The sequence below is a fragment of the Brachycentrus maculatus genome, unplaced genomic scaffold (genome assembly GCF_059751285.1).
Source record: "Brachycentrus maculatus isolate JH-2025_06_01 unplaced genomic scaffold, ASM5975128v1 h1tg000090l, whole genome shotgun sequence".
Lineage (NCBI taxonomy): Eukaryota > Metazoa > Arthropoda > Insecta > Trichoptera > Brachycentridae > Brachycentrus > Brachycentrus maculatus.
In genome coordinates, this window is record NW_028280844.1 from 1379956 (window position 1) to 1405268 (window position 25313).

A 25313-nucleotide genomic window follows, 5' to 3' on the forward strand; every position below is an offset into this window, starting at 1 on the left:
AGGATAAAACGAATTGATAAAACGGGCACAAAAGTGTATAAACACTGGCGGTAGCCACATGAAGGATATCATCATTTCTACTTTAGAAAAAAAATGTTAAGGTTCAAATAAAGATTACTATCACTTAATTCTTTTTTCTTTAGTAAAAAATTAGATTGTTAATTATGATATCAAAATTGCAGTTATTTTTTTAAATATATCAAACATCAAATGGATTTTTTTTAGAATACCAGTAAGCAAAATGACTCTTATATAAAATAGGTACCTATTTGAAACACGTTTTTTTTTCCAAAACTTAAACCCTTAATCAATATTCATAAGATATCCTAGGTTATCTATTCTACCCTCAGGCGATCAGTAAAGGTTCAATAAAAGGAAATTAGTTTCATAATGGTAGCTAATCTTCGTTCACTATTAAACCATTACTTTCCCTACGTTTATGGTTTTTGGAATGGAATCATTTATTTTTTATTCTATACGTGATTCGGCGCCATATTTTTTCTTCACGTCTTACGATCAACAAATTTAATTTTGAAGCCATATTACAGAACGCAAGCACTCATAAAAGTGTAATGGCGTAACAATATTCACAATCGGTTAGCGAAAATGGATTGAAAATATATTATGAAATATGGAAGGCACATATTTTATTACAGAAAACAGTTAATTAAATTATATTCCAGTCTGTCAAATCAAATATTTCACTGAGTTTTCTGTCTTTATCGGAAAAATATCGTTAATAAAAAGTATAAAATAAACTCCTTTAATTAATTAGTTTATTTTTATTTTTCTATTTTCATTTCAATATTATTTAATTATTATCTTTTTCCTTATTAATTATTACACATGCATAAAATGAAGCAATTAATATTCGTAGTATATATTCATTTTGAAATGTAAAGATTTTTAGTTTGTCGTAAATTTACACAAAATAAATATAGGAAAAATGCACTTCATATGAGAAAAAAAATGTTCACTTACGAATAGTAGGTGATCTAGGGATGGATACTCCCTGGGTTTTAAATGAGTATGATATTTCACTAATAAATGCCATTATTTTTTCTGAGATTAAGCTGATCAAAACGATATATTGGCGAAAGCTATAGTTACAACAAAAAAATGGATTTTCAAAAAATATTTTCAATGCTTTACTTATTAATATAATTATATTGTTTATAAGTATGTAATAAAATCGTTTCGTGCAATCCCTGTATGCTAATGAAAACTGTATCAACCCTCCCTTTTACATTTTAATGGGTGAACTTTTGAAATATTGTCTAATAGAAAACTGTCAATATAAACATTGCTTTAAACAATTTTACAGCGAAGGTTTTAATTTTTAGTTTATTAGTTTAATTTTAAATTAGTAAAATTATTTGAAAAAGAATAATTTCAAAACCACCATTTTATCTCTATTTTTTTAATATAACATATCTTTAAATTTCAAATAAAAAGATAAATGCTCGTTTCAAAAAAAATATATAAAATAAAAATTTTCACATTTTTAATTTTTTTAGAAAAAAAGATAAAACCATTCATTGAAGAACCAAATTTGAAATATTGGTTAAGTGATTTTTTATATTATTTTTTAAATTTTATTTAAAAAAAATCGTAGCAAAAAGTAATGTAAGGGAATGGCGTTGTTCATCTGAACGCAAAGAGAATAATTTAAATTAATAATTTACCACTCAAATATACCCCCATAAAAATCTAATAGTCTTAAGATAAAAGGAACCATCAAGTAAAATGTTTATGGGCTTTGAATATTTATAAACATCCCTTCCATACCGAAAGCAATGAACAAAGTTAAATATGCCCGAATTTTATGTATGGCGGTTTTTTGCTAAAAAATAAATATTGGGTATTGAAGATAGTGAATGCGGAGACCTAAAATTTTACGAGGAAAATAAAAATTTCATGATTCATGTTTGCAATTTTATTTAAGTGTCGAATACTCCATAAAATTATTAATATCATAAATTTAATTTTTAATGAATAAACATCGTTTTCGTTCCCGTATAAAAATACATGCTGATTTTTTTTCACGGAATCTATGTTTATGTTTATGTATATAAACACATATATATATATATATATATATAAATACATATATATATATATATATATATATATATATATATATATATATATATATATATATATATATATATATATATATATATATATATATATAAATATATATATATAAATATATATATATTTATATATCTATACGGTTAGATGATTTTGGAAACAAAATATAGCATGCTTAGTATTGGACCTACATACACACTGCTTAGTCAAGCCGAAATAAAATGGATAAGTAGGGAAAACGAAAGAAAGAAAACGAAAACGAAACGTCTGTCCAGACGTACAAATCTTGCTTCCTCAACTTCCTGTTACCAACATTTTATTTTATTTTATTAATTCGGTCATATCAAGTATTTTTTGGCATTTCTAACCCTACCCTTTTAATCACACTTGAGAAATGCACTTTTCTTAATCATTTTCGCATTATCTATTTGGTCCATATGCTCTGACCATCAAAGAAACCCGATTCAATAAAATCAATCACATGCAAATCAGACTGAAATTCCCGTCTTATTTATTAACTTTTTACTCTTCTTCTTCTAACCTTAACTGCTGCATAGGGCACTGCGTCGTATTGCCGCAGTGTTATCTTGTCGACGGGCCATATAAAAAAACTCAAAAACTCATTTTTATCTAACTTTAAGTGAATAATCTATTATTAAAAACAGACACATAAGCTACAGTAGATCCAACTTAATGATTTTGTAAAAGAATATCATATGTGCCCGTACAAAAAAATGATTTCAATGAAGAATTAAAATAAATGAAAAATATAACCGTGGGTATCCGCAGGCCGAAAAAAAATTACCGGGCCGCCAAGTTTGACATGCTTGTATTAAAACATAATCATGGTACTTCGTCGAGTATTTTACATTTGCTTGTAGACACTATTAACGATGATATGATATACACGATGATGTATGTACTATAACGAATACCCACAAAATCATCTACAAAAGATTATCCATTTGGAAGCATGTGAAATCATGAAAATTTAATTTGGTTCCAGAATTTCTCATTTGTATTATATTTTAGGCGTAATATTATAAGCTCCTTTGCTTTGTAATATATTTTCAAAAGGATTATTATACGGCCATCAGAATATGTATCCTTTATATACAGAATTATGTGTATATGGGGATGACCAAATACATACTGTATAATGTAAATATATAATATTTATAAATTTGTACATTGTAGTGAAACCTTTCATCTTTCATTTTTAAAAACCCTTTACGTTAATTATTTTAATAATTAAATTTGAAAATACTTCCATAAATAAAATTTGCAAAGCTTCTTTTTCATTTTTACAGAACATCAAAAACATATTTTATATTAAATATCAAGAAAAGAGTGAATGCAGGGAATAGAATAAATGGTGTTTTGAGTGATTGCAAATAAAAATATGTCAATGGAAGCCAAGCTAGCGGTTCACAACGGCGTGCTGGTACTCACACTAATGTATGGAAGTGAAACATGGAACTAGCAAAGGAAGGATGAAAGCAGAGTAAACGCTGTTGAAATGCGCTCCCTCAGACGAATGTGTGGAAAAATCATTGTTTGACAAAATTAAAAACGAAAATATAAGAAAGGAATGTAAGGCTGAAGAAGGGATGATTGAAAAGATTAGGAAGAGTTCTTTATGGTGGTATGGTATGGAGAGAATGACTATAAAAATATATGTGGCGAATGTGAGCAGGAAAACAAAACGAGGACCACTGGATAAGACTTGGCACGATCAGATCAATCAGAACCTAAAATCTGGTGGTGTCAAAAGTCTGCGTAATCGGAGGGCATGTATGACTAGATGTATGGATGTGAAGGAGGCGAGGAGTGTATGTCAGGACAGAAGAGTGTGGCGTTCCATTCTTTATGCCTACCCCTGAGGGGGAACGGCGTGTTGGTAGTAGTAGGTATAGTAATAACATAAGCGTGTTTCGACTAGAATCGCATAAGCTGATTTTTTACTATATTAATTACTTAATGGCATGACACAACATCATGATTTTTTATCATTAATTAATTAAACTCTTCCATCACGTTAATTTAACACTCATGTTGGTATGAATTGTCTACTTAACAAACAGACCGCAATATTTGAAAAATACGATTATGATTTTTTTCTTTCTATATTTGATTATATTATTTAAAAAAATATGCTAGGGCTGCGTATAAAATTGTAATCAATATTATCTGTAGTTGTAATTTTGTATTTTTTTTATTTGTATTCTCTATATGATTAATATTAAAAGCATTTACTTTGTAGTTAGTCATTTTAACTCATTTATTTTTATACAAAAATGTAAGTAATATTACTATAAAACCACTCACTGATATTTTTATGTCCACCGGTTTCGAGACGTACCCGTTTCTTCATCAGAAAACATTCTAACAACATGCAAACATTTTATTGGTGCCCAAATTTAAACATATTTCATGCCACGCTTATCCAGCATCCATAAAATAAGTAATCAATAAAACTTTGGTAATTAATAAATAAATTTTGAAAATATTCGTACTCTGTTTTCCAAAAAAGGCATTTATAATAGGGTAATTTATAATTATTTTGCTTTTAATATGTTTTTCTCTAAACAACTTGTAAAAAAAATACCAACGATTTTTTTTGTAATTTTAAATAATCTACTTTTTAATTGTAAAAAAGAAATTCATTGACCTTGTGTTTAAATATGATTTTTTTTCTTCTTAAAAAATGATTCTCATTTCTCTCTCAAACTTAATACGTAAACAAAATATCCATACATAATATTCTTTAGTTCTCGATAGTAATGAAGTGGTTAATAGAGAAATCTCCTACATTATTTATTACTTAAAAATTATTAATAAAATCAATTCATCAAGGTCTTTGTTAGTTAATAACCTTAATAAAATCAACTAAAGATGGTGCTGAGAACCAGCATGTGAGAAGTGGTATCAATTAAACCATTAATACAACTTTCAAAATTTCAGTGGTGTATGTCAATCATGGGTAGAATAGTGAATGTTACACGTGTTTCATATGATTACTTAAATCATACTTTAACAGGTCGAGAGCCATGTAAATACCCAAATTTTCATAGTCTGCTCCATCTCTTTTGAGATTTCAATGAAAATTATCGTATGAGCTTTCTAGACTCAAGACCTGCTTTCCAAAAATTATTCATTTTCTTTTTTTTTGTAATATAATCAATTTATTGATGCATTTTAACGATTTCAAAAGCATGATAATATCCATTTAAAGTAATAAATTGTTTTATCAGGAATTATTTTTATAACGGCCATATAAAAATAAACATAAGTATCTACTGTTTTTTATGCCAAGAGTGATTTTATTTTTTACACAGAACACAGTACGGTGGTGGGGTCAATTATTGAAAAAGCCGATACCCAATATGTTGTAGGGTATATTTTTACATGTCACATGCAATTGGTTACAAGCACCACGCAAGCCAGAGGGTTTATTTATTTTTACAAAATACGGAAATATACCATACATTGTTGCTCAAGGTTTGTGAATTCAATACACCGAGTAACATTCTGGATAATTTTAACAAAATAATAACAACAACAAAACGTATTCAAAATTGTAAATATGTGAATATATTTTCTACTTTTCATAAGAATTTATCAAATTTATTACAAGTAACAACATTACCAGTGTAAAATCATAACTTTTCTTATAAATATTACTATTTAGCTTCTGAAATGTGGATATATTTCGTCTTATATAAATTTTAAATGTTTCCAGAAGCATTGAAAAATTTAATGATAAATAATATTTAGTGAGAAATAGAAAAGACTCATCGGGAATATTATATATATGACTTTTGTCCACCTCCGTAGTGTAATGGTCAGCACGCTCGGCTACCTCTCTGGAGGTCCCGAGTTCGATTCCCAAGGGCGGTAAATAAATATAAGTGATTTTTTCACTGTAATATTTATTCAATATTACCATGGACTGGTACCTGAAGCGGAGGGCTGATCACTTTTCCATCATGTGTAAACGATCAAGATAACACTGTGTTAATATGATATAGTGCCCTATGCACCATTGGGGTGCGGATAAGGGTTTTATTATTATTATTATTATGTATGTTATTTGTTTTTTTTTTGTGAAAATAAGAATGAAGGTGTATGTTTTTAGTTTTATTTATTTGACTTATTTATTAATTTATTTCAAAATAAATTTCGAGTTCAGTGATGTGTGTATCTAAAAATAAAAATAATCATTGAACTAAGAACGAAAATCATATTCTTTCATCTCAATCTAAAGTTATGAGTCATATACGTATATCATAAATTATCTTAAAAGAATGCAGAAATTAAATATGTGATATGCACGCTTCATCATATTTGCATGTGTGAGTATGTTTTTCAGCGCTGATCATTATTTCATACTGTTACATCGAAGTGTCAGTTCTTTAGCGAGTTCAAGTGATTCGAGCAAACGTACGACGTATTTGCAACCCTAAATAGAGTTATTTACCTGATATGTATACGATAATTTATATCTGCTTATGCATGCAAATTGTTGTTTATAAATGGCCAATGCCCCTTGATCTAATGTTTACATCAGTTCAGGTCTGAAGCAAACAGAGTTCATACGAGTTTACTCACAAGTACTCATACACACAACATATCACCCTCCTTTTGCTGACATTTGCAATTGCAACACTGCTCAGTTGCGATACTGCTCATAAACTGTTTTGCTAACGTCAGTTAGTTTGAATTATTTCCATCCATTGATTAAGTCAGTTAACAACTTTGCAGATAAAAATTTAAATGACTTCCTTGGATCCCTTGCAACAAATAGCAATTAAATTTATTTAATGGGAACACTTTTTGATAGTACGGCCGCAGACAATTTATACATTTTTTTACTGGCAAAAAAAATATAAATTGGCTGCGGCCGCACTATCAAAAAGTATTGCCATATATCGTGAGTGTACTGGCAAAGAACGTTGCCTCAAAAATATGCAATTTTGGCTTAATGACGTATATTTCAAATTTTTCAACGTTCTATAAACTGGCAAAATACATAAAGTAGTTTTAAATGTCATATACTCATTTATATGGTTTTAAAAGTAAATTCAACTTTACGTTCAATAGCGGGTACTTTATTCAGGCTAAAAGCTTTAAATAACAGGGATTATTCAAACAGAGATTTCGGAGTTTACGTTTTTTGTCAGTAAATATTACACGTTGTATAAAATAATATGATCAAATAATATTTTTTTCCATTTTAAGTATATTATTGGTTCGAAAAGTACTTATCGAAACAAGGATGAACATTTAAAACAAGGAATTATGCGTAAGCCTGAAATATTGTAATTATTATCGTTTTATAGTTAGGAAGTGACTTATTACAGATATCGATATTGATATCTGTCCAACTGTTATTTCAATAAAGTATTTGACGGTTTCTCGTGTGTTAAAAAAATTAATAATTAATTTTTTATTTAGGTTTTACTAAGTGTTACTAATATTATATTTTTTTTATTGACATGTAAGTATTTCGGCTCAACACAGACCATGCCTAAAGAGCCGTAATACAAATAGAAAAAAATGTATGTATCTATGAAATAAATGAATAAATAAATTAAAAAAATCTTAATTTTGCGATTTTTACGTCCTTTATACATATATACTAGAACACACTTAGGATATAATCACTATGCTAAATTACGGGGAGTTGGCACACGGGCTGCCAGGCCGGTAAGGGTAGCTGATGTAGGTTGTTGGTACAGGGTGAGCTGTCACGTGATTCAGTTCGTGTTCGGTCACCTGTGTAATTAGCTATGGTTAGTTACAGGTAGCAAAACATACAACAGAACACTGAAAATGAAATGTGTTTGCTATTTGAATCGTCGCGCAGGTACTCCTAGACTGGAACCGTTTCGCAGTTTCGTAAATGAGAACTCATTTTTAATTTTCCTCGACTATATTGCGGTAACACTATTCGAGAAATAAGTAAGCACGTATATTTAAAATTTTGAATGAATTTAAAACTCTTTCTAAAATATTGAAACACACCAAATATATATTATATTTTCTGAAAACATAAGGAATTAGGGGTTGAGAGGTACTATTGGATGGAAAAAGATTGAAAAAATGAAAGAATAATAAAAAATAAGATTTAAAAGGGAAAATAGCGGCAATGGTTTCCGTACAACTTGACTCGTTTAAGCTTGTGTATATTTTTTTACGAACCCTCATCCATATTCTTATTTACTATTTCTACTTGTTAGTATTATACGACTAAAGTAATTTCAATTACTTTGAAATAATAATGCAGTGTTCTCTTTAAATCAATGTTTCAAATATGACGAGACAGAGTGTTCAAATTTATAATGATCTATTTATAGATGACATTAAATATTACAGTTTTAAAACATATGTTAATATGAGATTTAATATATGGCACCTGATAACTACATTATATGGTAGAGCAATTATTAAATAAATCATTAAACTGAGTTAGTATAAATTAAACACCCTTCGACGTTTTAAAAAAAAAGTGTTTTTATATTTCAAATCATTTGAAATGCGTCATTTTTGTAAAATACTACATTCAGGATAGTAACCTTTACCTAACCTTTCTACCTCTAGTATGTCATAATTTTTCTAATAAAGGGATAATTATGTGAAAATCAATAGCAGTTTTCTATTTATTGGGTGATTATTTGTAATCAAGTGATCGAATAATTAAATAAAACAGGCCTATACATATAGGGATCTATAATATTTTATCCACTCTTAGTTAATTTTCAACCCCTAACCAGGTTCATACGTTACTGTTCTCGACGTCCTTTTTCACGCGCGAGGTTTGATAGGGGTGTGAAATAAACTTTCCTTGTCCAGTAAATGACCCGGATCTCTTTATGGTCTATCTGTCGCAGATTCCTCTCGAGGACGCACCCTTAAAATGGGCCAACCCACCCCTAAATCGTATCACCATCCCTCAACGCGACAAACCCTCAGTAAAATAGAATCAACCCCGCATTAAGAGGAGTGGATTTATTATTTGTTTCTCAGACGATTTGCTTCTTGTTTATACGGTCAATTTCTTACTTACGTTCAATGATCTTTTTTACAATTCCATTACAATGAAAAGGGCTGTAGACTTTATTGGTTCATTTTCTTTTTATATTTGTTTCGACTTTTTACTACGCTTTATTATATTTCATTCAGTTTTCAACAAACAAAAAAATACAATTCATGGCGGCATTTATTGCACATTAATAAATAATGCACAAAAAGGTAATCATTGAAGCAAATATTTGTTTATTTTTATGAAATTTTAAACCAAAATGTATATCTTATACTATACAAATACAAATACAAACATGGCATGTGAGTAAATGATTTCCATACGAGATATTAAAAAGTCTCCCGTGCTATAGTAGAGAGGCGTACGACAGCTGAAAATAATTTTTCTCATTTTAATATTTCAGAAATCTCAATATAAAGAAGCGTAACATTATTAAATAAGAATTTTTCCTATGAGAGAGAAATACAATATGTATTCTGTGCAAAGCTTATTGTATGTTTTTAAAAGAAATTGAAAAAAAAATACAGGTAAAATTAAGCAATCATTATTTAAACAACATTTTTATTAAATATAATAAAAATTTAATAAATCGGAATGAATTAATACTTTCAGCACTTTTTACTTATCCTTCAAAACTGAAATTGGAGTAGTTCATATTATGGTTTGATAAAATAACAATGTTCTCATTCATCATTGTTAACTTTGTGTATTACCACTTGAAAACACTACTTTTTAACTGCCGGTTTTGGAAAAATCAAGCCATCATCAGATCAAATGTAGACTGGATTTTATAGTTGACCTGATACTGAAATATTATTCCGAAACCAGTTGTCATTAAGAAGTGTTTTAAGTGATGTTACACAAATTTAATGATAAATGATTCGGGGCATGTTACTGAAATTTATATTTGAATTATAAAACAGTTTTGTCATTTCAAATATATGTAACTTCCGTCATTTTAGTAAAACAGGGATTTATACACTCGGCTACTTATTGCTTTAGAGTAGGTACTTGGACTCATTCGTTATTTTTAAATAAGCTTCATAAAATAAAACAACTTTGTTTTACCCACTTTTTATTTTACGTTTTTATTGTATTTAATTTTTCATTGAAATTTTTTACATTTTTGTGATTCAGTACATGGACTAAGATTTTCATTCAGATTCGAATATAATATATGAATCATCCATTAAAACGTATTTAATTATTTACAAGTCAACAGATCAAAAATATTCTTTCAGATATTAAATAGCTTTTAAGGGTCATGTCCTCTTTATAATTTTAAGATGTACTCGCATTTAAATTAATATCCATTCGTTTGGCATTAAGATTCGACATTTTTTTCTACATTCAGTTATTTATCTTGTGATGAAAATTATTTTACCACAAAGAGTGATGTTTTTGTATTTCTTCTAGAAAAATTCAATCCCAAAAACAATTTAATATCAAACTCCTTTCACCAAAGTGTTTCGGGGTAAAGAAATCAATTTTCATCAGTTAAGCTCTCAGATCTAAATTGAGTTCAATGATTTCATTAAAAAGATGAAAAGCACCAAAATTAATTTATTGAGAATATTTTGTGTTTTTTAAATACGAAAATTGGTTAATCTTTGTTTGTTTCGATAATTGCCTTATTATTTTTGAAATAATTTAAAAAAAAATTGAGTAGAAAATAATGTAATTCAATTTTTTTTTAATGTTCTAAATTCAGTTTATAGAGCATTGTAAAATTAAGAGAAATCGCAGGCAATGCAAATAACAAGAAAATATGGAAAATTTTAATATTATCTGAAGTTGAATACTAATTAATTTTTGTACTGAGCTTGGTTCAGCGTAATAATTTATAAGTTATCTGGTGTGTTCTTGCTTAGGGCTTTTGTAAGTGGTCTAGTAAGCACATTAAGACCACAAATGACCTATTTTCCTATTATTTACGTTACACTTATTATGCCCGAGGAACGGAACATTAAGATTACGGAGTGTTTTAATAATCGCTTTGAAACAAAGTGCATTTTCTTCCGTATACTGCGTTTAACTTAACCGTATTACGGAACGTTACTTATTATTAACAAAATAAGCGTGCTTTTTAAATAAATAACCTCATATATAGCATTCCTAAAAAACATCTAATACATTTTGTAAATACAGGCAAACTTCGAAATTAACAACAAAATTGTTATTTTTTTATAATATTATATTTTTTTCCACAAATATTTTATTTGATCAGTATCTGGATTTCGTCGTTACTGGCATCATCAGAATGGTCTTATAATGTCAGTAATGATGAAACCCAGTCACTGGCTCGTAGTTGCCTTTTTATTGTATTAATTGCAGTTCCATAAAAAATGTCAGTACAAAACACATATTCAGGAAAATTTAAGTTTTTATAGATTTTAACCACTCACCGATAAAAATAATACTAATAATACTAAAAACAAAATATAAACGCTTATAGACGCTTACCTAAATTAGTACCTGCTTTGATAGCGAGCTGACAAAATAACTTTACCCTTTGTAGTTGTAGCCACTTGAAGCTAGAAACATCTATCAACTACAATAATTCACCTAGAATGCACAGCTTTTTAAGTTATTCTGGAGGCATAGTATTTATTTGCACTTTTTTTAACTGATTGTTAAATAAACCATTCTTATTTTTTGACGTCTCATCAAAGATGAAGAAGAATATGGAAGTCTGGGCATTTACGGGGCTGACGACCGTCTTAGGTTGGTTTAAATGATCATTTTAGACACGTGTAACATTCACATATTCTACCCATTATTGACAACCACAATACTCAAATTCTTGGAATTTCTATATATTTGAACCAATTTTGAAACATTATTCTTGAATCACTAGAATATCATATACTATTCTCTCCACTAGAATAATCACCTATAAAACGTATTTTGATACAAAATGAAAGTTAAATATCCGTCGTACGAAGAAAATTTATTATTTCGAGTAAGTAAAAGAAAAAAACCTAAATGCAAATCCTCCCTCTAAATTTGATAATATTAAAAACACGTATTTCACAAATAAATCATCCATCTTGATACTTCAAAACCCCAACCCTAGATCGTATTAACAGTACCTTATCAGTTTTTCAAAGGAAATTTGATCTTCATTCCAATATCACATAAGAAATTCCTTTCACATCAAAAGCTTTAGCACAGGGGTGGTTTCTCATTTATATTTTGAAGATTAATTTAATTCTAGAAGCTAAAAATGTCAAATCAAACAACATCGGAAATTTACATATTGATATTTGGTTATGATCATTTTTGTTTAAAAATATTATATCAAAACCTTCAGGGGTATGAAATAAATATTTTTATTGATTCTCCACAGCGGTAAAATAGTTTAAATGGAAGTCTAGTCAATTACATGACTTATAACCTGTCTGAACCGTACTGGTTTGAATTATTACTTTATATTGAAATAATGTCCGCCTCCGTAGTGTAATGGTCAGCACGCTCGGCTACCATTCTGGAGGTTCCGGTTTCGATTCCCAACGGGGGTAAAATTAATATAAGTGATTTTTTCACTGTCATATTTATTCAACATTACCATGGACTGGTACCTGTAGCGGAGGACTGATCACCTTTCCTTCATGTGTAAACGATGAAGATAACACTGCGTTTATATGACGCAGTGCCCTATGCACCATTGGGGTGCGGGTAAGGGTTTTATTATTATTATTATTATTGAAATAAACAACGTTAAAGTAAGCATATTTTTTACTCAAATTTGTAATTTTTTTTCATACAACAATTGATTTGACGAGAAGGTTTCGTATTTAAAAAAAAATGGTTCCGTTAAAATTGAAGCATAATTTTTCATTAATTAGTGTAATAATAAACACAAAAATATTTGAGTACGAGACATCTGCTGACAATTTATTACACTTTGCTACAGTACAACTAGCATCTCGTCAAAAACTTGCGCTAGTACTCACCACATATCTAATTACAGATGGCAAGCCTTGTAAATACCCAAATTTTCATAAACATTCATCCATACATGATGATATCAACTTAAATACTTTTTCATAAATCGCTCACTCCTTTCAACAACGTCGTATATCAAAGAACTTGATTTTCTAGGAGATCGATTTTAATGTTTAAAAATATAATCAAATGTATTAAAAATAAATATCAAGCCACTAATTGAACTTTTTACTGTGCAACAGACCTTTTAAAGTAAAACCTGAATGTTTTTCTCCATTTTAAAAATATTTAGTATATTTAAAAAATAATTACACAATACATTTTCTTCAAAATTCAAAAACAACACTTTCTGCCCTGTAGCGGGTAAATATTAAGTAAAAAATATGCCGCTTTTGTTGGGATATAGTACATTTTCTGGGCATTTCGATAACATGCACAAATGAAAATTTACGATTTTTTATATGAAAATAAAAATGCATATTCATTGCAGCCTGAATATTCAAACTCGTATCATTCAGTAATTTTGATCTTCCTTATTCATTAAGTTATTTGAAATCCCTGTCTTTTGACAGAACATTTTGATTAATGTGAGTACCTTATGAAACCCTTTTACCTTTCTCATTGACTTTTCTATTTTAATTAAGTGCACAAGGACTGGCCTGTAAATGTACGTCTTAGAATAATATTAAATTTCAAAGGGATGTTTGCTCTTTTCTTTTTGTAAACACAATTTGTTATTTAATTTTATTTAATAATAGTATTAAATTTTCATGGAAAATGACTGCAATGATATACAAAGAGCAGTTTTGTTATTGTTTTAATTTATATAAACAAATTCAATACTAATAAAACATTAAATCCACTAACAAGTGAACGTATTTGCATAATGCATTCATAAAAATAAAAAATCCCAATTTGAAATTTATCAGAACTTTCGTCATAGCTAACAACAATTTCATTTTACTTTTTTTTTACTTTTATAATGGGTACATAATAATTTTCCATACTTGCCACTCTAAAATGTCATTTAAAATCATAAAATATGAGATATTCCATGGTGAGATAAATTGTATTTGTATCATTTTTAAAAACCAGTTTTTATTTTCCCTTGTTATCCTTTAGCGTCCCAATGACACAACTCTAAAATTTAATCTAAACTTTGTTAACGGTATTTAAAAATGGTATGTAATGCATGTGTCACAATAGATTTTAAGAAATAGTGGTATTTAACAAGTAAAATATTATTAAATGTAAATTAAATAAATGTTTAATTAAAACTACATACCAATATATTTTTAGAACTTATTTATTAAAAACCGATCAAATATTTATCCATGTTTTTTTTAGTGACCCTGCAATAAATTGGTACTCTTAAAATGCATTAATATTAATTAATATTTCATTTTTATTTCAGTGTTCTCGGCTCAAAGAACTCAAGGCAAGCAGCCTGAAGATGTGGGCACTGAGGACAAGGCCCCTGTCCCGCTTGACAACTCTCTGGGGGGCTTGGGTGTCACGGGGGGCTCGTCAGGGCTGGGGGCCTCCGGGGGTTCCAGGTCAGGGCCCTACTTCGACGTGAGCGCCTCGAAAAACGTCACAGCCCTTCTGGGCAAAACGGCGTATCTAAACTGCAGAATTAAGAACCTAGGGAATAAAACGGTAAGAACTTTTCAATTGCATAAAATAATTCTTAAAATTAAATTATTTTAACCTTCTTGGAAAAACAATAATTAATATTCTACTTTATCTGGGAGTATGTGCATTTTACGTGATTTTTTTTTCACAAAATCTACGCATAATATTATGAAGATAGAAATTTGATAAAAATAATTTTAAAAAAAATCGCCATCTCTAGATTTTTTTAAAATAAAATAACATGCAAATATCCACAGATGTCATTTCAATACAAGTTACACCATACAAACTGACAGACGGACTTCGACGTTCATTAATGTCAATCTGCTTTGAGGAAAATTTGCACTGATTTTTACAATCGCACTGATTTTTTAATTTATTTACGTCCATACTCCCTCCCGGAAAGGTTAACTTAGTTGTGTGTTGTAGTATAAAACGTTCAGAAAAAAATATAACATTTTTTGGACCGTTTATATTATTACATATGTTTAGGATATTATGGCATTGAAAGTTGATACTTATAGCAAAAATACTTAATTTATTCTTACAACTTAGCTACGACACGTTCATGGTATTTTTAAAAAAATAAAGCCACTTTAACAATAAATAAAAAAATTCAATGAAACTAACTACAGAGTTTTTTTAAATATATCCCTCTACAGTTCTAAAATATTGAATTTATACAGTTCAAAAGAAGTCAACACATGAAATTGTTACATTTAATTTATGTATGAAATACAAAAAAAAGTAAAACAAAAATATTTTAAAACGAGATAATATTTTTAGTTATGAAAACACACAAAATCATAATAAGAAACAGTTATTCAAGAAATGTCATAATATTGTTTTTCAGTTTTGATTTCAGTTACAAGCCTTTAGAAAGGTCCTTGTAACGCGCAGCCTTAAAGTTCCCACGCATTTTTCTTTTTACCCTCATATAAAATAATCTTGGTTGTATTGTTATTATTGAAACACACCCCCTAAGGCTGCATTGTTCACGTTAACTAAGGGACGGTGAACAATTACATTATTTTTTGAGGAGAAAAATAACCAGGAAATTGTGTGTTGAAAATTCATTTTCCATGAAAAGAGAGATAATTGATGGTATTTTAATAAAAATGTAAAAAATAACTTAAGGTACCGAGTAAAACAACCTTTCGACGTTGTTTTCAAATAACAAAGGGTTATAATATCGCTTAACATTTTATATTTTTAAGAAATATTCAGCATTGAACCAATATTTTCTACCAAAAATATTAGTTTAAAACAGTTTTATTTCTTATTGTATTTTTATTGTTTCTGTTTTTTTAATATTTCATTGAAGCTCAAAATTTTGTGTTTTTTTTTATTTGTGGTGATTTCTGTATGTCTGATGTGATTTTGTTGTATTTTGGAGTTAAAAAATTAAGTTCACAATATTTTTTATGTCTGATATTTTATTAGATCTGAGTTTATAAAAAAACTTAATTTTTAAATAAAGGCGTAGGTTTATACCATACCAAATATAAACTTTTTCAAACATGGTAAAAAAAAGTAATTTCATGATGCATTTTTTAAAAATAAGATTCATTTTAATGTCTGGTTGCAAATAATTGTTTCAAATTGTTATTGATTGATTGTTTAGCTAATTTTGGTGTCAAAATTGACAACACAAAAAGGAACGGAATTTATGGATACTTTTATTCGCTTCATAAAAATATTCAAAATTAATTTTACATTTTAAATCGTTTACTGAATTTCATATTTTCCTGAAAATCTGGATTCATATTGAAGGAATGAAAGTGCAAACCTGTACGGATGATTTAATTTCGTGTTTTAGCCAACACCAGCTGAAAAATATGGCTCGGATTTAATTTATGAATTTTCATTAAGAACTTCAGGAGTTTCAAATGGAACTCGACCAAAACGAGGTTGTTTTAAATTTAATATTTAATTTTTGTTTTACTTACACATTGTTTATAGTGTTTTATTATTTTTATTTCAGTAACTTTAAAATGAAATGAATACTTCAATTTATATCTCGGAAAAAAATTAAAGATTCAAATTATTATAGATTCATAACTTCATACATTCATATGTCAATTTTTGAAATCCATACTTTTTAATTGAGTTAACTTTTTTTGATCCGTGTTTATTAAATTATATGATATTGTTTTACAGATGTTTTAAAAGATAATTATTTTTTTTGTATTACATTAAATATATTTCATATAATTGAGTAAGTAATTTATCATAATATTTTTAACTACAAAATTTCTGCCAAAATAAATCATTATAAATTTGTAATATCTATAACAATACCATCAAATGAAAAATTGCTTTCATTTTTCATATAAATCAAAGAAAACACACCATTCTTTAAGCACATGTAAAAAAAACAATAAAAATAAAACCCTTAAATTAATAACGCCAAGTATAATGTTCGCAATACCTTATAAATTCATCTTATGAGTAAACACATATATTATTATATTGATAATAAACACATGGTTTTACTGAAATTCATAACTTTAGGTGAGAGGTAATCATTTGTTTATTTTTACTGTCAAAAATTTAGAAGGAAAAATAATTATGAGGAAATAAGTAAAATGATCGAAAACTAATGTTTCTTTTTATTTAATACTTTTATAATCATTTCTGAATATTAAATAATTTAAATTTACTATGTTTGACCATGTACCTTAATTATTTATATGCAATTGAAACTTAAAAACGTTGATGGTTTGTTTCTATACCATAAATTACACTTATCTAAAAAGACAGTATTTTATTGATAATTAGTATTTAATTTTAACAAGAAATCTCTGCAGACAATATCATTCAATTTTTAATAATATGTTATGTTCAACATTTTTTTAAAGACGCACACATTTAAATATACAATAAAACAAAATAGACTGAATGAAGTTTAAAATATATTGTTTATTCAGATAATATCTCTGAGAATATTGAAAGTTATACACAACATGAACAGTTTATCAGTCTTATGAAAGCTGTTCATAAAATAATGAATCTTCAATATGAACGTATTCTTAATCTTAATGAAATCTGATAAGAGTATTCACAAAATTCTTTTCAATAAGTACAGAAATAAAAGCGGATCAAATACTCGTAGAGCAAAAAAAATCGAAGTTCTTAGAAAGCACAATCTCAATATTCCAGTTGCACTAGTAAAATAAAGACCAGAATAAGTACGCCTTAATAGGCATTCAAGGAGAAAGATTACTTTTCATTTCCCGAATACAAAAAGTCAAGTTGAAATTTATTAAAACGTATGTCTGGAGTATATAACTCTAAGGTAGCGTACCTTGGACGATGACTAAGGGGGATAGAGAAAGATTAGGAGCGTTGGAGTGTTGAAGAAGGATGAAAAGAATTAACTGGATGAAAGAGGGAAGAGGATAGGATATACCCTAGCACGAAGATCACTGCAATAATAGAGGAGAAAACAGAAGATAATAGAGAAAAATAAATACCAAGATAGAGTTATGAGAAGCAACCAAAAGGAAAGGCAGGCGTCGTTTCTCTGAAAAACTAATATTTAAACTGAGAGAGGCGAAAATATACAAAATAACATTTATTTATTTGGCACTGAATTAAATTGAAATTAAAGCTAAAGTTTTATTTAAATAAATCATCTGTGAATTTGGTTTTGAATTCGATTATTAAAAGCTAATTACGCTTATAAAAATTGCGTATATCTAGATCCTAATATATTTGACAATTTGTCATCAAAAACTTAAACAAAAAAGAAATATAAATTCTAAAAAAATAACGAATAACATTCAAATCAGGAACCGAAAAAGTAACTGGAACTCATTAATCATACCTCTAATACAATTACTTGTCTTTATTCTTTTTTTTTTGCTATTGTTATATTATTATTATGCTCAATATTAAGAGAATGGAAAAACAAATGGTTATCAAAATTGGAAAAAAACCTTGTTAGATTTTTATCAACCTGTAAGATAAAATCATTGAAAATATAAAATATACAAGTTATCATTTAATGTAACCTAATACATATCTCATTGTTTATATAAATAAGGTAAATCAATCTTATATTCTTAGTATTGTTTTTGTAAATATAAAAATCATTATCAAAATTAAATATAATTACTTTTTAACAATTTTAAAAGAGTTTTCATCGCATTAATTTTAAAAGGTTTGTTTGTTTACTAACCATAATTATGAAATATTTATTCCATAAACCTTTCAAGATGAAAAAATCTCTAATAAAATAGTTATTAAGTAAATAAATCGAGTTTTGGATGAAAGTAAGAGCTCATCTTATATCTTCGCTGGTGTTTTTCGCAATCTACATCTTCCATTTAAAGGGTCATTAAAAAGTTTTCGACTTTTTAATTCAAACTCCTAACCTAAATATTCTTTGATTTTACAAAAAAATCAGTAAAAAATATCAAACTCCTTGAAATTTCTCATTACGGTTAATCATTAATTTTATCCGTTTTTATGCTAAAAGTTTTATGAAAAACATTTCGTTTAGATAAGGAAAGATAGCTTAATCGGCAAGAGAGGTACCTGAATATTAAATGGACGTTTCTTACCCTTTTTCAACTCCCGAAAACTTTTCTACTTAACAAAAAAAAATTAAACCCAAAGAAAATATAATATGAACATCTTTATCGTGTTACATATTTATGAAACGCTTTCCGATATTGCAAACTTAATATAAAAGCTTAACCGAAAAATATGAAAGAGTACGCCTTAAGTGGATGGTTTCATCCGCTAAGGGAGGAATATTTCTATGGGGAAAGTAGGTTAAAGCAATACAGCCCTCGTCAGAATACAGCCTTGTTGTTGGCATACATGCTTATTAACTGTTTAGCGAAATACAATCCTTCCATCACGTTCGTATGTATATTAATAAAGATAGTTGAACGTACGGAACTTAGGATTTTTGAAAGAATAACAATACCAATTAATTAAGAAACTGAGAATTTGGTCTTAATTCCTCCACAAATTCGTCGCTTGGTGAAATCTTACTTTTTGTCTGTATTAAATTTTCAGCAAAAATATTTTTTACAACCCTCAGTAAATTCTTACCCAGTTATTATGTACAAATACTTGAATAAACTGAAAACATCGTAAAACATAGTGTTTTTGTATTTTTTAACATAACCCTATATTTAATTTTTAAAAATCTGAGAAATTTGGTCTTAATTCCATCACAAATCCGTCGCTTAATGAAATCAAATCTCATTTATCTGGTAATACGATCGTTAAAATGAAAATATGGAATAATACATAAATACGGGGTTCTTTAAATCAAGTAGTTTGAGGCCGAACAGCGGATTTCAGGGCTCGGCGTGTACACTAACGCGGGCAGACGTTAGCGCCGTAACGGCCGTTACCGCCGTTATATGGTTCGGAACTCAATTATAACCGGGTGGGGCCGTGGAACTACCCCACGAGCCATCATCCGAAAGGGGTCAACCGTAATTCCTGTGTACAAGTATTTATGGAGCCAGGAGACGAGATCTAGCGGTCCGGAAAACGCTGAAATTATACTCACAATTGTGTGATTTTAGATGCCTACCTCCATAAATACAATAATATCACTGATGATGAAATTTATTTAGATTTCGGTAAACGAGAACAAAGATATTTTAATAAAAAAAAATATGTATGTGCCATCGTATTAAGATATGCTTTCATTAATTTATACCGCATTCACTTTGTGGTAAAATCTATCCATTTTTATTTTCGGTTTTTACTAGTTTATACCACTATTTCTTAAAATCTATTGTGACACGTGTTTCGATGCATTCCGCATCATTTTCAAACATTGTACACGGTTATAAAAAATGATGCGGAATGCATCGAAACACGTGTCACAATGGATTTTAAGAAAATATGGTATTCACCAAGAAATACTTAGGCTAAAATATATTACCAAAATGATTGTATGTGTTATGTATTGTAAATATATATACATATATATATATATATATATATATATATATATATATATATATATATATATATATATATATATATATATATATATATATATATATATATATATATATATATATATATATATATATATATATATATATATATATATTATATATATATATATATATATATATATATATATATATATATATATATATATATATATATATATATATATATATATATATATATATAAATATATATATATATATATATATATATATATATATATATATATATATATATATATATATATATATATATATATATATATATATATATATATATATATATATATATATATATATATATATATATATATATATATATGTATATATATATATATATATATATATATATATATATATATATATATATATATATATATATATATATATATATATATAAGTATATATTTTTTTTATTTTATTATTATTATTATTTTTTTTTAAATTGAACTTAATTATATTCACGCCAGTTTTGGCAAGGGCGGGTAGAAAAAATATAATACCACACTACTCTGTCTTTGCGAACATTCTTTATCTCTTCCACATTCATGCATCTCCTCACACGTACCCACCAATTATTCCGATTTCTGACATGGCCACTTTTGGGAAAAATAGATTTTGGAGATTGAGAAAAACTTGATCATGTCAAATATTCCTTCGTTCTATTTTAGTTGTATTTTTAACATAAATTGCCTGATATATTTGTTCTTTCCTAACTCATTAGTTTCCCATCTGAATACACCTTACTTAATCTGATTGATAATTTTTATCACAGACTTTCATTATTTCCTTATAAAGAGCACCATTCAAACATCGCTTAAACATGATTCTACCGTAAATTTGTCTGAGAGATCGCATTCCAACTGCAATCAGTCTACTTTCATCCTTATTTTGGTAACTCTTAGCTACAATTCCATAAACTAGGGTTTCCTCGGTCTTCACTCAGACTTCCGTTCTTACCTCATTTCACAATTCAAACACCGTTCATACATACATCATTGATACACATTTGGCTGAGTGATCGCATTTTGATGTGTGTGTGTGTGTGTGTATGTGTGTGTGTGTGTGTGTGTGTGTGTGTGTGTGATATGTTTACCGACAGTAATGGTACGCATGAAACCGAAAACCCACTACTTTTAAACGGGCTTAATTTGGCAATGAATTTAAATAATTCATTGATCCGATCAAATCCGTTAATCCAAGTTCAGCACAATCGTGTTCCCAAACGTATGAGCCCGAATGAATAAAGCTATTTGGGCACATCTAACGTGGCTTACAATTTCGTTAATCCGGCTCAATTTATCTGCACGCCCGACCAACCACTGTATAATTATTGTAATCAGAGTTATCAATTTTACATTTCGTCGACTTCGTCAACAAAGTCGAGCAAAACAAATTATTTTCGTGACTGCTTTATAGATGTCCGCCTCCGTAGTGTAATGGTGAGCACGCTCGGCTACCGTTCTGGAGGTCCCGAGTTCGATTTCCAAGGGGGGTAAAATAAATATATGTGATTTTTTCACTGTAATATTTATTCAATATTACCCTGGACTGGCACCTGAAGCGGAAGACTGATAACCTTTTCTTCATGTGTAAACGATCAAGATAACACTTCGTTTGTATGACGCAGTGCCCTATGCACCGTTGGGGTGCGGTTAAGGGTTTTATTATTATTATTAACGATAAATATTATCTGTTTTTTTAATGTTTTCCGCAGATACTTTGTGGCATATTTTATAAACTTTATAAAATTAATTAACTCAGTTTTCACCACTTTTTTATTAATACAATTAACCTACCGGTTTCAACAATACCTTGTCATCATTAGGGTTTATTTTAAATCAAAAAAATTCAAAACATTAAAATACTCTCAAAAAAAACTTCCACACACTCTATAAAAATCCTAAATATTATTTTTATTATTCATTACATAGCAACCTCAAATAACAACAAATGGAATCACCCAAAAAAAACAGTATGAAGCTGCGCACGCATACGTAAAGTGGAGAACACACAAAAAACACAAAAACCTACTGTGGGTTTTTTTTTTATTTTTGTGTGTTCTTCACTTTACGTATGCATGCGCAGCTTTATACTGTTTTTTTGGGTATGATGTTCAAACCATCTCAACACACTTTTTTTCAATTTTATCGAAAATGCTTATCTCAGCTTTCAATACTTTCCGTATTTAAAGCTGAGATAAGCCGAATATCTATAATACATCGTTTTGCCGCAAATTCGTCTAAGGGAACGTATTTTGACTGATATTGACATTTAGTCTCTTCCATCCTTTTTTTGCTAATCCCATGCTACATGTCCAAACATAAGGGTTGGAACCAGAACTCCATCGTGGACTGACAGATTAGCTTTCTCTAATTTTTTATATGCTTTACTTAACTGAATTCAGTGCACTTTCACTCCATTCCTAGCATTCACTCTTTCTATATCATTATCAATCATTAAATTTAGGTGCTTGTATCAAAGTATCTTAATTTGACTGTCAATTTTTGAAAGGCATTTTCTAACTTTTCAGTGATTTATACGTACGAGTATCAATAACTAAATATTTTGTATCGCTTTACGCTTCTATTTAAATTTGCGGATTTTCAAGTAAAGCCTTTTTATTTCTGGTATTTGATATTCCCTAACCTAGTCCAACGGTCAGGCCGTTATTTTGCCGGAAACTTACGGCCAGAGGCGTACGTAATTTACGGCACTTTGTATTTAGTTTCGGTGCCAAGCTCCACCCCTGGCACCGCAATATTAGGAAGAGGGCGGGAGAAATTGACGGTAAACGGTTGGAAGATTGAGAAGATTATAAAAATCACGTAGTGTGTTTCAATTAGCCGTTTTGAAGTACAACATTAACACTAAATAATGGGAAGAAATAAATCGAGATAATTTGGGTTTGCAGGTTATTTATATACATATAAAAAATCAGCGTTTTTCAAAATTTCTCTATATCTTTTACTATTTTGACATTTTTACACTGAAATCTCATAACGTTACATTTGAGATAAGGTGTTTGATAACGAAGAAGCATTTTTAAGGCAGAGTTGTGTTTTCTTGAATGTTTTCCGCAGATACTTTGTGGCACATTTTATAAACTTTATAAAATTAAATAACTTTCTTTTAACCACTTTTTTATTTATACAATTTAACCTACCGGTTTTGACAATAATATTGTCATCACCAGGGCTTATTTTAATTAAAAAACATTAAAATACCTTCGCCAAAAACTTCCACACACTCCGTAATTTTTTTTTTTGGATTTCTACGGAGTGTGTGGAAGTTTTTGTTGAGAGTACTTAAATGTTTTTGAATTAAAATAAACCCTGATGTTGACAAGGTTCTTTTCGAAAGCGGTAGGTTATTTTTTATTTATTTAAAAGAAGTGGTCAAAACTAAATTATTTAATTTTAAAAAGTTCATTATTGTGTTATTTAACAAAATTGTGTTGACCTATTTATAACCAATGCTAGAGAGTCAGAGGTTCACAAAAATAACATGATGATAAAGGTGTTTCTTAAAAAGCTTACTTACTGATCGCCACGCCACTTCACTGAAGGGGTAGTCAGAGAAAAAAGAATGCCACACCAATCTGTATTTGCAAACAATTATTGCCTCTCTCACATTCGTGGATCTTTTCATATCTACCTCCCGATTATTTATTCCTGAGCTAGTCACTTTCAAATATTTGGCACCCTTGATCTAGACAATTTATCCTTGGTTTTTTCTGATATATTTTTTAATTAAACTTATTTCATGATTTTTTTTACATTATATAATTGATAAATATTATAATGAATTCGTTCTCTGCTCCTATTTCCTACTACTTAAATCACACCACAAATAAATGTTTTCTCTTAGTGATTCAGATAGTAAAGAGAATCTTTAACAGTCTTTAAAGTATAAAGCAGCTATTGCGCGTCGTGAGATCTTATGTTCAATCATTTATCAAATAAAATCTGATAAAATTTAATATTAATGAGATTAAAACCAAGTAAGTGTTTAAATTTAAATAATAATACATAATATCGCTTTTTTTAGTACCTTATACTTGTTCATTTCTAACATAGGGGATTTGTCTACATTAGTTAGTTAAACAAGTTTTTATTACTACTCGCATGCAACTAGCCATATCTATTTCCAAATTGCAGTATTATTTTTACACCCTCAGCTTTCACTTATGTTATCCATTTCTTACCAAATTTATTATACCCCTAAATCTTTACCTTCTTCACACGAAGTACCTAAAAATAACGCGTGCTCTAAGGGGGGATAATGGAAAGACCCCAGTCGCATTTGTAGAAATATTGTATGTAATAATAATACGGAGCTTGCGACAGTTAACGTGCAGTTAGCATCATGTTCAAAGATTGACTGCTAGACTCCTGGCTTAAATGATCGAAAAATCAAATTCATAATTCCTACATCACTTTCACAGAGTTGTAGCGTACAGTAGTTAGAGTGAAATAAATGTTTTAACATTAGTAACACTGTGTCTCTGGCCTTTTGATTTAAACTTAAATCGCGGGAATATTTATCAAAACAATAATTTGTAGATTGCATGGCTCGAATATTTTAAAATAAAATAAAAT

The 25313-nt window shown here is 28.5% G+C and overlaps 1 protein-coding gene across 2 annotated transcripts in view; it reads left to right on the plus strand.

The window, feature by feature from the left end:
* Window positions 1-25313, plus strand: part of LOC148310645 (neurotrimin-like) — a 137566-nt gene that overhangs the window by 60598 nt on the left and 51655 nt on the right. For both annotated transcript variants that reach the window (XM_088258123.1, XM_088258124.1), the window contains exon 3: window positions 14502-14746. In XM_088258123.1, the coding sequence (XP_088114249.1) occupies window positions 14502-14746 (245 nt within the window). The remainder of the gene's footprint in view (window positions 1-14501; window positions 14747-25313) is intronic.